Source organism: Aspergillus costaricaensis, assembly GCF_003184835.1.
Source record: "Aspergillus costaricaensis CBS 115574 unplaced genomic scaffold BO79scaffold_21, whole genome shotgun sequence".
Lineage (NCBI taxonomy): Eukaryota > Fungi > Ascomycota > Eurotiomycetes > Eurotiales > Aspergillaceae > Aspergillus > Aspergillus costaricensis.
Genome location: NW_020291821.1, coordinates 500,692 through 513,350, shown reverse-complemented (window position 1 = coordinate 513,350; position 12,659 = coordinate 500,692). Strand labels below are relative to the sequence as shown.

General features: G+C 52.4%; 5 protein-coding genes across 5 annotated transcripts; 2 read left to right on the top strand and 3 right to left on the bottom strand.

Annotated features, from left to right (window-relative positions):
- Positions 1–71: 71 nt before the first annotated feature.
- Positions 72–1,172, top strand: BO79DRAFT_175829 (uncharacterized protein; the record flags this gene model as incomplete). Its single annotated transcript, XM_025679819.1, has 1 exon — positions 72–1,172. The coding sequence occupies one exon, from the start codon at positions 72–74 to the stop codon at positions 804–806; it is 735 nt and encodes a 244-aa protein (XP_025538281.1). The 3' UTR covers positions 807–1,172.
- Positions 1,173–1,346: 174 nt separating this feature from the next.
- On the bottom strand, positions 1,347–4,948 carry BO79DRAFT_238643 (Hsp70 family protein). The gene is made up of 3 exons (XM_025684832.1): positions 4,887–4,948; positions 4,657–4,828; positions 1,347–4,590 (listed from the first exon to the last, which is right to left on the bottom strand). The coding sequence occupies exon 3, from the start codon at positions 4,575–4,577 to the stop codon at positions 1,575–1,577; it is 3,003 nt and encodes a 1,000-aa protein (XP_025538280.1). The 5' UTR covers positions 4,578–4,590; positions 4,657–4,828; positions 4,887–4,948; the 3' UTR covers positions 1,347–1,574.
- Positions 4,949–5,173: 225 nt separating this feature from the next.
- On the bottom strand, positions 5,174–7,161 carry BO79DRAFT_246336 (misato family protein). The gene is made up of 5 exons (XM_025685557.1): positions 6,892–7,161; positions 6,621–6,823; positions 6,113–6,551; positions 5,517–6,052; positions 5,174–5,459 (listed from the first exon to the last, which is right to left on the bottom strand). Exons 1-5 carry the CDS (start codon positions 6,961–6,963, stop codon positions 5,198–5,200), a joined length of 1,512 nt encoding a protein of 503 aa, XP_025538279.1. The 5' UTR covers positions 6,964–7,161; the 3' UTR covers positions 5,174–5,197.
- Positions 7,162–7,462: 301 nt separating this feature from the next.
- On the top strand, positions 7,463–10,046 carry BO79DRAFT_175821 (uncharacterized protein). The gene has a single exon (XM_025679818.1). It carries the CDS (start codon positions 7,587–7,589, stop codon positions 9,570–9,572), a length of 1,986 nt encoding a protein of 661 aa, XP_025538278.1. The 5' UTR covers positions 7,463–7,586; the 3' UTR covers positions 9,573–10,046.
- An 83-nt stretch (positions 10,047–10,129) lies between these two features.
- On the bottom strand, positions 10,130–12,626 carry BO79DRAFT_238640 (uncharacterized protein). Its single transcript, XM_025684831.1, has 6 exons — positions 12,420–12,626; positions 12,309–12,343; positions 12,170–12,239; positions 11,943–12,110; positions 11,519–11,877; positions 10,130–11,470 (listed from the first exon to the last, which is right to left on the bottom strand). The coding sequence occupies exons 1-6, from the start codon at positions 12,539–12,541 to the stop codon at positions 10,317–10,319; spliced, it is 1,908 nt and encodes a 635-aa protein (XP_025538277.1). The 5' UTR covers positions 12,542–12,626; the 3' UTR covers positions 10,130–10,316.
- Between the last annotated feature and the right edge of the window lie 33 nt (positions 12,627–12,659).

The window sequence follows — 12,659 nt, the reverse complement described above, 5'->3', positions numbered from 1 at the left end:
TAGACCACTACAACTTCTCCACTCCCCGCATAGACAAAAGTCCCGTCTGTCTCTATCCAATTCAGTCCAACATGTCCCCCTCCCTCCAGTCCCCCCCCACCACCACCAAGGCCTCCGACCTGGCCTCCAAACGCAGACGCTTTCAGCCACCAATCACTAGCTTCTTCTCAACTACATCTACACCTCCCCCAGAAGACAATGACAACGTGACCACCGACCGCACCCACCACCTCTCTCACAACCACTACTCCGCCGCAACCTGCTCCCCCACCCCCATCGTCCCCACCAAAGTCCAAGCCTCCCTCCTCTCCGTCGGCATGCGCATTCGCAAATCCGTCGCAGAGGGATACAAGACTCGTCTGGCGAAGCCCGACCCCAGTTTCTCCGAGTTGGCTCCCTACAGCGGCATGCGCAGTCATTCCGCACCCATGAACCTTATCACCGATGACGAAGGCGACGCTTTCTCCCTCCCCTCCAGCAGCCAGGAGTCCAACGCCGGTGGTCAGAAACGCTCTTATGATATGGACTTTGACCTCGACGATAGTGAGGACGATGACGTTGCTGCTTCGGGCTTGGATCTATCTACACACAATGCTACTCTTCTGAGCCGGACCATCCTTGCGCCCAAGTTGAATCAGCAGCGAAGACGGTTCGTGACGCTGCGGAAACATGCCACTATTTCCGAGGGCATGGGTATGGATATTGATGACTTTGAGGAGGCTTCCTTCTTGCGCAGTCGCGAGGAGGTGGATATGGAGTATGGCTCTGTGAGTCGAAGCTCGGAGATTGAAATGGGTGGGATCTAAACGTGTTGTTACTATTGCTGGGGCTTTCCCATCATTTCTCTCGTCGTTTCTGGATTATCTTATTAGCCGGAGTTAACGTGGGTTGGGCTGGGTTTGGGTGGTTGTACTATTATCTGTTGTGCTTTTCGGTTGCGTGCAACGTTCCTTGTGGACACAGAGTGCCATAGGCTGGTTCTATGTGCTGGAAGACAAGCCGGGTGGATGAATTGATGCGCCATGCATACTGTTCTTTATTTCGCCCGTTGTGTTTCTTTGCCCTGTCTGTCTGTCTGTTTTTCTATGCATATTCTTACTTGGCCCCTGCTTGCTCTACATTCTTGTTGTTTGTTATCAAGCACCCTGTACATATAACCCGATTGTGATGACTCTACCTGTTCAACCTTCCTAGTTAGGCTAATACAATAGCCAGCACCCATGCAACAGATTTGAATCTGGACTGCATCAAATAATAAATCAAAGAAACTTCCCAAAAAAAAAAAAAAAAAAAAAAAAAAAAAAAAAAAAAAAAAAAAAAAAAAAAAAAAAGTGTAAATGAACAGTCAAGTCAATTCTATCTATAGTAGTATAGTTTACATAACACCGACCAATGACCCCCGACAGGGACTTCCTCAATCAGCGTGTAAATGATTTCATCACATCACAACAAGAAAAAAACAACGAAAGTGGCAGTAGTAACGCTCAATCCGAACTCCTAGTATTTTTACTTTATTTCTCTGGGAACCGATTACCTCAATTCCCATAAATCAGAAGACCAAGCTGCCGCTCGATTTACAGCTCATCCTTGCGGTTAGCCTTCTTATCTTCCTTCTGCTCTTCTTCCTTAGCAGACTTCTTCTGCTCCTCTTGCGCCTTAGCCTTCTCCTTCTTCGACGACTTGCCGTTGTTGTTGTTGTTCTTCTTGCTCTGCTCCTTTCCGGACTTGGCTGCCGCCGCGCCCATCTTATCGTAGATGCGGTTCAGGACGCGCTCGAGCTCCTTGAGACGGGTGTCGAGTTCGGCGACGGGGAGGGCCGGGTCATCGGTCACGGTGAGCTGCTCCTGGAGAGCGAGCTGAGTTTCGAACCAGGTGTTGGTGGATTCGTAGGTCTTGGAGAGGCTGGTAAGGTCGTAGGGTTGGAAGATGGAGTATTTAGGACCGCTGGGCTTGGGGGTTGTGGTGGCCGAGGCGGTCTTAGTGGTGGATGAGGTGGAGGTGGTGGCGTAGGGGTCTTCGTCGAGGTCGACGGAAGAAGAGTATTCAGTGGTGGTGGATGAGGAGGTCGAGGACTCGGTTGTGGAAGAGGAAGAGCTGGATGCTGCGACGCTGGAGGAGTAGAGGTCCTCGTCTTGCTGGATCTGTTGCTCCATCACGTCCATGACGGACTTGGCGTTCTTCAGGACTTGTTGCATGAGCTCAACGCGGGCCGGGCGCTCCGCGTTCTCCTTCTTTCTCTTGAGGGCTGGGTCGACGATCTCTTTCAGGGACTTGAGCTTCGCGCGGAAGTCGGCGGTCTTTGCGTCGTCGCCGTCGCCGTACAGCCAGTCGCTGGCTTCGGAGGCTCGCTCCTGCAGCGTGATCAGCTGCTCGGGCTTCACTACCTTGGCGAATTCCTCGTCGTCGACTAGGTCGCGGCTACGGTAGATGAAGGATTCCAGTTCGTTGAGGGCTTCTTCACGCAGAGCACGGTCACGGTCCGAGGCGTCGAAGGCAGCCAGGCGGCTCTTGATGCGAGCGAGTTCGGCTTCGGTGGGGGCGGGGATTCCCAGGGGAGATGAGGTGAAGCTGATAGAGATTGACTCCAGCTTGGTTGCGGGTGTGCTCTTCTTGCTCTCCTTGGCAGTTGTGGTGGAGGTAGCGTCATCTGCCGAGGAAGTCGTCGCGGCTTGAGGCTCCTCGGGCTCAAGGGTGATGGACTCGCTCGGCTCGCCTTCCTCTCCGAGGGGAGCTTGTTCATCCTTGTTACCCAGGCCAAAGAATCCCTTGACGCCTTCGACCACGCTTCCCTTCTTGGCAGACTCCACCTCGCAGCTGACGGTACCGCTAGCGACTTCAGGAAGTCCGTTGACAGGGCTCAAGCGGATGGCGAACTTGGTTGTGATGTTGGCAGCCGTGCAACCGAAGTCTTCCTTCAGTTTAGCGACAGAGGCAGTGAGGTTCTGTGTCTTCACACCCAGGATTGGGGATTCAATGACATTGCCATCGACGGGGATCTGGTGGTAGAAACTGAACTCAAAGTCGTCCAAGTTCTTCACGGTAACCTGCTTCTCGGGGCCGACCTGGGAAGTGGGAGTGAAAAGCTTCTGCTGTCTCTCCTTGGACTCGGAAGCCCACTTGAGCACGACAGCGTAGCTCGAGGCATCACTTGCTCGAATGTCCTTAACGCGGAAGCTGGGGCTCAGAGCGGCTCCCTTGAAGGCAGCGCCGAACACTGCGGCTTCGTCCGCATTGACACTGGTACGAATCTTGTTGGCAGAACCGCAAACCCGCTCGAGCTCCTTCTGCACGAACGGTGTGCGGATGGCGCCACCGTGAAGGATAACGGAGTCAATGTCGCTCAACTGCAGTCCAGCAGCCTCCAAAGCTTGCTCCAGGGGCTTTCCGACACGTGCAATATGCTGCTCCGCGAGCTCCTCGAACTTGGCGCGGGTGACACGGTACTTGAAGTTGAGATCCTCTTCATAAAGACTCTCGAAAGAGGCGCCCGTCTCAGTGTTCGCACTGAGAACTTGACGAGCCTTCTCCGCATCCTTCCAGAGTCTCGCCATGGTCTTTCCGTGGGCCTGGACATCAGCCGGGGAAACCCGGTCCTTGAGCTTCTTTTCCTCGACGAGGCTGGCGATCATATCCTGAACAATCAGATCGTTCAGGGCATCTCCTCCAAGAGTCTTATCCCAGCCGGTTCCCAGAACCTGGACTTCCTGGACGGTCTTGTTGAATCGTCCCACATCCTTCACCGAGCGACTTTGGAAGCGAAGGACACTGGCAGTTGTAGAGCCGGCGCCCATGTCGTAGACAATGTGGTACTCGGGCTTCTGGCCATCCGAAACACTGGGGAACGTGCGGCTGGTTGCGTAGTTCAACCCGACCGCAAGATTATCGCTGATGAATGCATCGACATTCAAACCTGCCAGTTCCGCGGCCAATTCCAGACTCCTCTTCTCCGCGGCGGTGTAGAACGACGGGTAAGTGATCACGGCGTCCGTAATGTCTGATCCCTTTCCAGCCAGAGTGTCGGCATTGGCCTTGATCTGCTTCAGCTGCATGGCCAGGATTTCCTCAACAAGGAAGGCATCCTTCCTTTCGGTTTCTCCCAGTCTGTTGCTTCGCAGGCCAACCGTGCCACGGTCTCCGGGCGCTTCTTCCAGGCGCAAGGCAGGATAGCGGTTGTGGAAACTTTTGATCAACTCATTGTCCGCATCGAAAGGAAGTCCAAGCAGAGTCTTGAGGTTCGAGTAGACATCATCGGGATACCGTGCCGCTAGCGCCAAGGCATCGCCACCGTAGAATCTCTCGGGGAACAAGGCATCGGCCTCGCGGGTAGGCTTGAACGCTACAGCGGCCGACTCCTTGCGCTTCGAATCTTTGGTGAGAACAATCTCAAGCGGAATTCCGGGTTTGACGAGCGTAGCTTTTAGGTACTCTGTACCGACATCGATACCAAGGACTGCGGAACCCGCAGCCGCGGCCGGGGAAGGAAAGCTGAGGACAAAGAGGAGAAACGGTAGAATTAGGGAGAGTACGGGGAGGGAAGTGAGCGAGGCATAGGACCGTCGCTGGCTGCCGGGAGCCATGGTCTGTATAACTCTGATGCTTCAAGAGTCAGTAAATCCTTCCGTCCCTGATAGTCGTCCTCCACACATTGTCGCATACCTTCTGCTTAATACAAAAATTCAATAATTCCCCATCCGATGTATGAAGTAACAGCTTTTCTTCTCTCGGTTATAATTTGAAAGAGCGATTGGTGAAAACAGCTATTGGTACATCGAATAGGTTTGATTCAGGGTCCGGAGGTGGGCTGAATAGTGAAAGTAGCTGTCGTGAACTATGAGCCGGTTAGCTGGCTGGAGGGAAGCATATGTGGAAGGAAATAGACCACGTACGCAAGATCTAGAACGACAGAGTCATCTAGGCCACAATCACAGTTGGAATTACTGGCCACCTGGCAGTAAGCGAAAGTAGGACCAAGAAATGAGATTCGCGATGAATGAAAGGCGCGATGATTGCACAGAGGCCACGTTTGGCCGACCGGTTCGCTGTTTGTTCTGTTTGCCCCCGCCGATCGCCGCCCCGATCGGCGTGCTTAAAAGGAACCAGCTGCTTCAGGGTCCAACTAGATATTTCCATCTGCAAGGTGTGATCAATGATGTTACAAGTACGATGCAAGTGTGAGCTATATTTTTTTCTTATATGGCTAGTCATCGTCGAAGTCAGAATCGCTCATCCATCCTGTCTCGTATGTCTCGCGGATCTCGCCCAACCCATTGACTAAAGTTTCCCGCTCATCCACGCTAGCCACTCGTCCAGCCAATGTCTCATAGACTTTCAGTCTCTCTGCCGTTCGCGAAGAGACAGTCAATGCGGCAAGAATACTGATTCTCTCCTTCGATCTGAGTTCCGGGAACAAATTCTGAGGGAAGCTGTCCAGTACCGGGAAAGGTAGGGTCGTATGAAACCTATATGTAATGTTAACGATGTGACTGCATGGAACGAGTTCAGCGGGCTTGTCTGACCTTTGGAACATTGGTTCTGAGTTAAAGTGTCGTTTTCTGCGGAGGATACCCTGGTCCTCCCCGCCCGACTCATTCTCACGATCGGCAACTCCCCGTGAAACTTGAAGCTGGTTGAAGACATGGTGGGATTTTTGGCAGGTCAGCCCATCGTAGGTGAAGTCCAGATCAAAGTCTTTCTTGATCGGCGAGCTTCCAGGCTCTTTCTCATCACTATCATCCGATGGTTTGGTAGGCGATTTGGCGGCATCTTCACCATCCTGCACGATCGTAGATTGCAGCTCGAATATCTTATGGATACTGTCATCACCTGCCAGGGACGCCTCAAAGTCGTGATATGGACGCAGTCGCGTGGGAAGTGACACGCTTTCCATGGCGGTGCTAACCAAGGCCGAAGTGTACCATTCCGATCGAGGATCGAGATAGATAGATCGGGGGATTCGACTTGGAGGGTCGATAATGGGCGCATACAGCGATGCCTGTGTGGAGATGGCATGTACAGACCGAGCTTTGTTCAAATCCCTCTTGAACTGAGTTTGCTGCCATATGATGCAGTGTAAGCTTCACATAGACCTAGAACATATCGTAGAAGTACTCACCCGATCGACCTTCTTTCCGTTCTCGATGGCCCAAACCCAGACGGACTTCTTGCCATATTCGTCCCTAATCCTGTCGATGTACTTTGCAGCAAAGCCGCCCCATGCGTCGTCAGAGCCGGTGAATATTTGCAGTGCACGCAGCTGATCGCTTTCTTCTGCGAAAGGTCTGACATCTCGGTCGAGCAAGTCATGCTCCTTGTCGAGCTCATTGAACAGTTCTTCGCCAATAGTCCAATCCTCAAAAGGCATGATTTTGGAGTTCAACTCATAGTCGTTGAGCTGCACAATGGAGCGGGGGTGATAGAACAGTCGGTTATAATCCGACCAATACCTTACTGTCTCTGCAGAGAGCGTTGGAGCAGGTAGCCCCGCGTCAAGGCTCTTCTGGTAGTCACTCTGGGGAATTGGCGCTTGCTGTTGTAAAATCTCCTTTCCGTCCCTACAATTCTATTGTTAATATTGCACCGGCCTCGGATAAAAGAGAGTACGTAGGAAGGTTAAAACCCACCATAGACCCTGGCCCGGGGTGGCATCTTCAGTCAACTCGTACAAAGCGTTGTACTTGCGGAGCGTGCCAAAGCCACCTTTCAGATCATATATGACAGTCCTAGGGGTGTATGTTTCCGACCCATCGGCGCCGACGCCTGGGCGAAAATGGACATCATGGTCTACTGGAGATTCCTCTTCCTCGTTGTAAGTGAAGTAGGATTCCTGCCAGAAATGTCAGCCATAAGATGCATATATGATGAGAAGCGCAGCATGATAATTGACTCACTAACCTGGAGATTCCAAAAATGTGTGGCCAGGTAATTAGCTCGCTGACCGAGCTGTAGGGTGATGATTTCATGCATGGTCGGTGTTGACAATTACTATGTCCCACATTGGCGTTGCACCCAGAAAATATATGCAGCTGTCGCAGATTGATCCTACAGGGTGATGCACATGCAGGGGATTTCAATTCCACAAAGGCTCCTGGAAGAAGTACCGAAATTTACAGAAGCCAATCTCAGTGCAGTCCAGGACCTTCAAATTATCTGCGAGTCTAGAACACAGCACCCACAATCTCATAATCGTGGGCAACTGATGGCATCACAAGCAGTGGACGCACAGACCACTGGGTGCGCTGGTTGCCTATCTGGGACTAGTGGAAGATTCTGTGACACGTGAACCCCGCCTTCCCAATACGGCTAATCATAGTTGTCCCGGGCAACGGTCACGGGACTGCGGCGCGAGCAACAAACAAGCGTGGAATCGGCGGGATCGGTTTGATTGTTGTGGGTGCGTCACCGATTAGGGGATCATCAACCGAGCACTACTCTCCTCTCACCTCCACTCCAGGTGGATTTTCCACGGGGCTTCCTTCGGCACCTACTAGTTTCACAATCCCTCGAGACACGACTGTCATGTTTGAGTCTTGAGTGAACGCATCATTTTATTACACTAACCACCCACAGCAACAGCACATACTGCCGCGATGGATTCTCCATCGAGCGCGACGCCGAGCCCGACAAAGGCCCTCAATCCCCTGTCACCAGACCGGATGAACCAGCAGATCGGACTTGGCTCACCCTCAATGTCATCGGATATTTTCAACATTCAGCGGAAGACTCCCCGAGGACTCACCGATGTACAGGCCAAGGTCGCGTATCTGAACAACTTGTCGCGAGGAAACAGCCCCGCGCAGGGTTCACAGCCTTCAGCAGCATCTACGGCAGCTCTCCAGCGGGCTATCCTTGGGCGCGAAGAGGCTGAGTCGGCGTTGGCCAATGTTTCCGCTCAGCTTTCTGAAGCCCAGTCGCGGGAGCGCCGGATAAGTGAAAGACTGGAGTCCCTGCTGGAAGAACTGCAAACAACAAAAGAACGCCAGGCCCACGAGCGATCAATTTTCGAAAAAGAAATTAGGAAGGCGAGGAAGGAAGCTTTTCGAGCTGGCTCCGTTCTGGTGAAAACACAGGAGGAGCTGAAAAACGCAAGAAACGAAGCAAAAGGATACAAAGACGAGGCCCAGGCAGAGCGAGCAGCCAAAGAACAAGCGAAACAGGAGGCTTTCGAACGTGCTTATGCTATTGCTGGCCTCACGGAGGAGATGGAGGTCCTTAAAGAACAGCTACGGGCCGCCGAGGCCAACAACCACTCGCAGAAGCTCGAAGCGCAAGCGCAGCAGAAGAAGAACGATATTGGACGAATGTCGCTGACTGAAGGCGATCTCAATCTCTTGTTGACACCTACCCCTCGGAGACCCAAACGATCTGCTGAGGAAATAGCCAACCCGCCTCAAGCCAATGTCGCTGAATCTTCACCGGTCAAGGATACACCTCCCAAGAGGCAAAGGATGTCAGACGTAACTCCTAGAAAGGAGGCCGCGGAGATCACGACACTCGATGTACATGAGGAACAAATCGCTGAGTTGGAGGAGTCCCTCAGGCGCGAGCGTCAACTCAGAGTCGACGCCGAGGGAATGCTCGAATTCTTGCGCCTGGAGTGCCATTTTAAACGTTGCACTTGCCGCTTGGCAGAGCAGAAAAGCGTTCCTCATACCCATGAACCGCAAAGCGTGGATACGACGAAAAAGGATGAGCTGGAACACCCAAAACATCACAAAGATGACCAGAACGCACTTGCTGCACCAGAGGAGCCAAGTCCGTCTCATACTCCTAAAGGCGAGCCTAGATATGTGACAAGTGTCAAGGAACAAATACTGATGGAGGATCCTGCCGGAGAAGAAGCAGCCGAGCGCGAGGTGGCCGGGGATGACGTCGATGAAGATGTGGATGAAATCGTTGAAGAGGTCGAGGAGATCCAGGATGTTGACGATGACGATGACGATGAGCCTCCGGAGGAACCTTTGATAACATTCTCACCTGCCACTGGAACCTTCCACACCTTCCCTTCTCCCGTACGAGGATCTCCCCGAAAGGCCAACGAGGCTATTGCAAACGATCATCAGTCACCAGCAGCCTACGCTGAACACGGAATAGACGCCCGTGTGATGTCTGGTAGCCCTGCCCTGAAGTATGGGTCTCTTCAGCGCCAGGCTCCGTTTGATTCTATAACGGATCGTGAAGCTACCCCGAAAGGCCACCCCTCGCCAGCGGTTGTTGATGTGCCATGGGATCCTGTGATGCCCATTGGACATGAAGCCGGCACCCCTGAGAGGCACAATGACCCCACGAAGGTTCCTCTGCGCGATGATGGGGGATCAAATCGCTTTTCCGACGTGCCTGGGACCCCCATCAGCCGAGAAGAAGCACTGGCTCAGATTAGAGCGCGGAGAGAGAGAGCAAACACCATGAAGAGGTCTGTCAGTGCCAGTGAAAGCGGGCTTCGCTCGGGAGGCATGGGAGTTACTCCTGTCCGGAGCGCTCGACGGTACCCTGGCGTCCAGAATCCAGATGCAAGCGACGGTTCCATCAGAAGTCGGAGGGATATGAGCGCTCCTATCCAAATGTCCCACTACTGAAACCGCCGTCCCATCACTGGCTGAACATGACAGCCAGGATCAGTGCGCTTGACTCAACGATCCAAAATCATCTCTCATTCCTCATATTCTTGGTTAACGACTCAACTCTCTCTTGATACCCTGGTCCTCCGAGCGAAATGGCGTTTTTCTCTTTTTGGATGTTGATTTTTGTTGGGCATAAACGGTGCTCTCTTGTATTCATTTTTGTTATGCCTGTTGCGAAAAGCTACGACCATTACTTATTTCCCTCTTGCATATATCAAGAGGTTAATTTCGTCCCACTTGAGTGCTTTGTTATTTTGGTCCATTCTATCATCTTCCCAACCCCATGGCAAATGAGCATCGCTTATCAGCCTTGACATTCTCTTAGATCATTCTCTACTCTCCTTTGTCTAGTGATTTTTTTTATTCTCTTTGCTTGGTGAACCCACCCTTTTTTGTATATAGGTTGATTTCTACGATGCTGTTTGGATGAAGACTAGAACCTTTATGATATTGACATGACAATTTCAATGTGAACTCGCCTTCTTTTTACAAAAGTCATTTGAGTAGTAGTAGCACTATTAGCCTAGCATGAGCATTCCTAGAGATGGACTAGACAGTCTATAAATGCTAATACCGGGCCGTATATACTTTCATGCGTACACATAGTGCCAGACAAGACGATATCGAAATATAGAAAGAAGAAACGAACAAGAAGTAGGATGCATCTCACTATTGCAGCCCAACCAGCACATACACCGTTTATATGATGGAAATACCGCAACATCTGATCCTTGCACTGTCCACACGTGCCTTCCGACCCCACCACAGGTGAACCAGTTCCTCGACAAACAGACGGTCAGCTGTGCTCCAGATATCCAGGCCCATCTCGGTCAGATCTTCAGAAGTGATCTTTACTGGATCGCTATCGTCATAGGAGGCTCTGGTGTCGCGCGACCCGGTCCCTGTCTGCTGTTGTAGCAACGGAGATCTGGAATCATCTTCTTGGGTGGATTGTCGGCCAATGGTAAGGGAGGGGCCGGGACCTTCGTCGTCTTCTGGATCATCTTCGTAAGGAATGGTGTCCTCTTCGGGTATCTCTTCGTCGTCATCTTCATCGTCATCGGGGGAATTGCGGCTATCGTGCCGGGCAAGTACGTCGGATAGAGTGATGAAGATTTGGGCTGTGAGGCGACGGAAGTACGCGACTAGGGCAATTTCAGGCGGCTGGGTCGACTCCTGCGCTTGATTGCTTCGACGGCCGAGAGATCCAGAGGGTGGGCTGGGAAGAGTTTCTACACTGGCTAGCAGGCGCGTGTCCTGTTCCATTTGGTGCTCTTCTTCCTCTTCTTCGGAGAGACCGTCACGCTTCTCGCCGGCTGATGCCCACCATATGAAGGAGGTGTATGCCAAGCGTGTCCATGAGAGAGGTTCGACAATGGGACTGGAAGAGTACGTCGAGGCTGCGTCCGAGTCGTCGTCGGCTTCAGTGGATGCTGCTTCTTCTTCTTGGGTTACGTGTCGAAGACCCTTGCGAAGGGTAGCGTAACGTCGTGCGTCGCGCTGGGTTGCTCTGACTTCGATGGATTGGGGCGTCTTGCCCTTTGGCGGTTGCGTATGAAAGAAAGAAATGGTAGGAAATACCTTCTCTGCGGCGCTCTTGGAGTGAGCGGGAGGTAAGGTGACAAGAACATCGAAGAGCTCAGGCTTCATGGTCAAAACGCTGTCTGTGCTGCATGCAATCCAGGCTGCGTCATGTTCTGCATTGACCGAAGTGCCTACAAAAGACGAGAGGTGAGGAATATCATGAATGCCGACGTTGAACAATGGGCGAGGTCGCGGAGAGGGTAAACCGTTTTGCGGCAGTAAAGGAAGGAGCGAATTAGGTAAGGAGGCCAATAAAGAAAGATCGTACACTATTTGACTGTAAGCATGGGTGGAATGATATTGGATAGCAATCATACCATAGCTACAGGGCTCTTGAACTGGCGCCTCAGCCATGAAAAGGATCCTTTTGCGCAGCAGTGCTGCTCTGTACAGAGGAAATAGGAGAGGACCGAAGGAATCTAGAAAATTAGGGAGCGAGGAAGCTGGGTGGAAGGGCGTCAGGGCCGGCCTGGGCGTTTCCAACACGATTGCATCACTGAAAGCGCGGGTTCGATGGACGGCATCTCTTAGATCACCATGGGCCCGCAGCCGGAGACTGAGAGGAGACTCCATGGGGGAATCGGGTGGCATAGCGGAAGAATCACTTTCACGAATCTCGTAATTATCCCAGTACTCCGTCAAAGGTTGCGTATTGGACATATCCTCGGCATAGTTTCTGGAAGCGATCACGAAAGCGTCAACAGCCGGATCAAAAGGACAGCGCATGGGATTTCAACTTACGCCGCCAGTTCTTTGAGCTTGGGAGCATGTCGCCAGCTTTTCCCCAATCTTCCGGAGCTTAATGGGACGAGAACCCCGATAGCAAACATCTTTGCATTTCGCTCCGCTTCCTCAGCCGGCCAATTGACAAACGCGCTGATGCCAGCATATTGCTCGTGGACGAAGTATCTGGCAAGACCGAGCTATTAGCAAGCGTTCATGACCGGACGAAGCCGTAGTATACGTACACCAGATCTTCTGAGACATTGTGCAGACCAGATGGAAGCGACTTGTACTCCACAGCTCCTTCAACTTCAACTATACGATCGGCTGGGTTAGGCGACGCTATCACGGGGAGGACCGTTGAAGCAGCAGGGTGCTACTTACCCCCGGGAACAGTACGCTTCCACGATATCACGTATCTATATTCCGTAAGAGCCGTCAGTAAGCAGAATAGTTTGCGTGGGTTGCTGTTAAAACAGACTTGGAATCCCTCACCCGGCCTTGATATCGAAACGAATGACGAAGAGGGCCGCAATGCCAGGCGGCGACTCGACGACCGTAGCGGGGCGGGGCACGTCAAGCCCCAGGGGCTTGCGTCTAAAAGGACCAGGTGCCATTGCCGGAGAGCGCGTAATCAGCGAAGGTGACCGACCCCATGGAATGAGTGAGAGGAGCAGAATCACGGAGATGGCGACATCGGACGATACAAGCTGGCGTCGGTCAAACAGTTAGCGG

Coding starts and splice junctions, on each gene's coding strand:
- BO79DRAFT_238643 (XM_025684832.1), bottom strand. CDS start 4,577: ATGGCTCCCGGCAGCCAGCGACGGTCCTATGCCTCGCTCACTTCCCTC.
- BO79DRAFT_246336 (XM_025685557.1), bottom strand. CDS start 6,963: ATGCATGAAATCATCACCCTACAGCTCGGTCAGCGAGCTAATTACCTG. Junction 6,824..6,891: donor CACATTTTTGGAATCTCCAG/GTTAGTGAGTCA, acceptor CATTTCTGGCAG/GAATCCTACTTCACTTACAA. Junction 6,552..6,620: donor ACCCCGGGCCAGGGTCTATG/GTGGGTTTTAAC, acceptor ATAGAATTGTAG/GGACGGAAAGGAGATTTTAC.
- BO79DRAFT_175821 (XM_025679818.1), top strand. CDS start 7,587: ATGGATTCTCCATCGAGCGCGACGCCGAGCCCGACAAAGGCCCTCAAT.
- BO79DRAFT_238640 (XM_025684831.1), bottom strand. CDS start 12,541: ATGGCACCTGGTCCTTTTAGACGCAAGCCCCTGGGGCTTGACGTGCCC. Junction 12,344..12,419: donor CGTTTCGATATCAAGGCCGG/GTGAGGGATTCC, acceptor TACGGAATATAG/ATACGTGATATCGTGGAAGC. Junction 12,111..12,169: donor AATGTCTCAGAAGATCTGGT/GTACGTATACTA, acceptor CGGTCTTGCCAG/ATACTTCGTCCACGAGCAAT.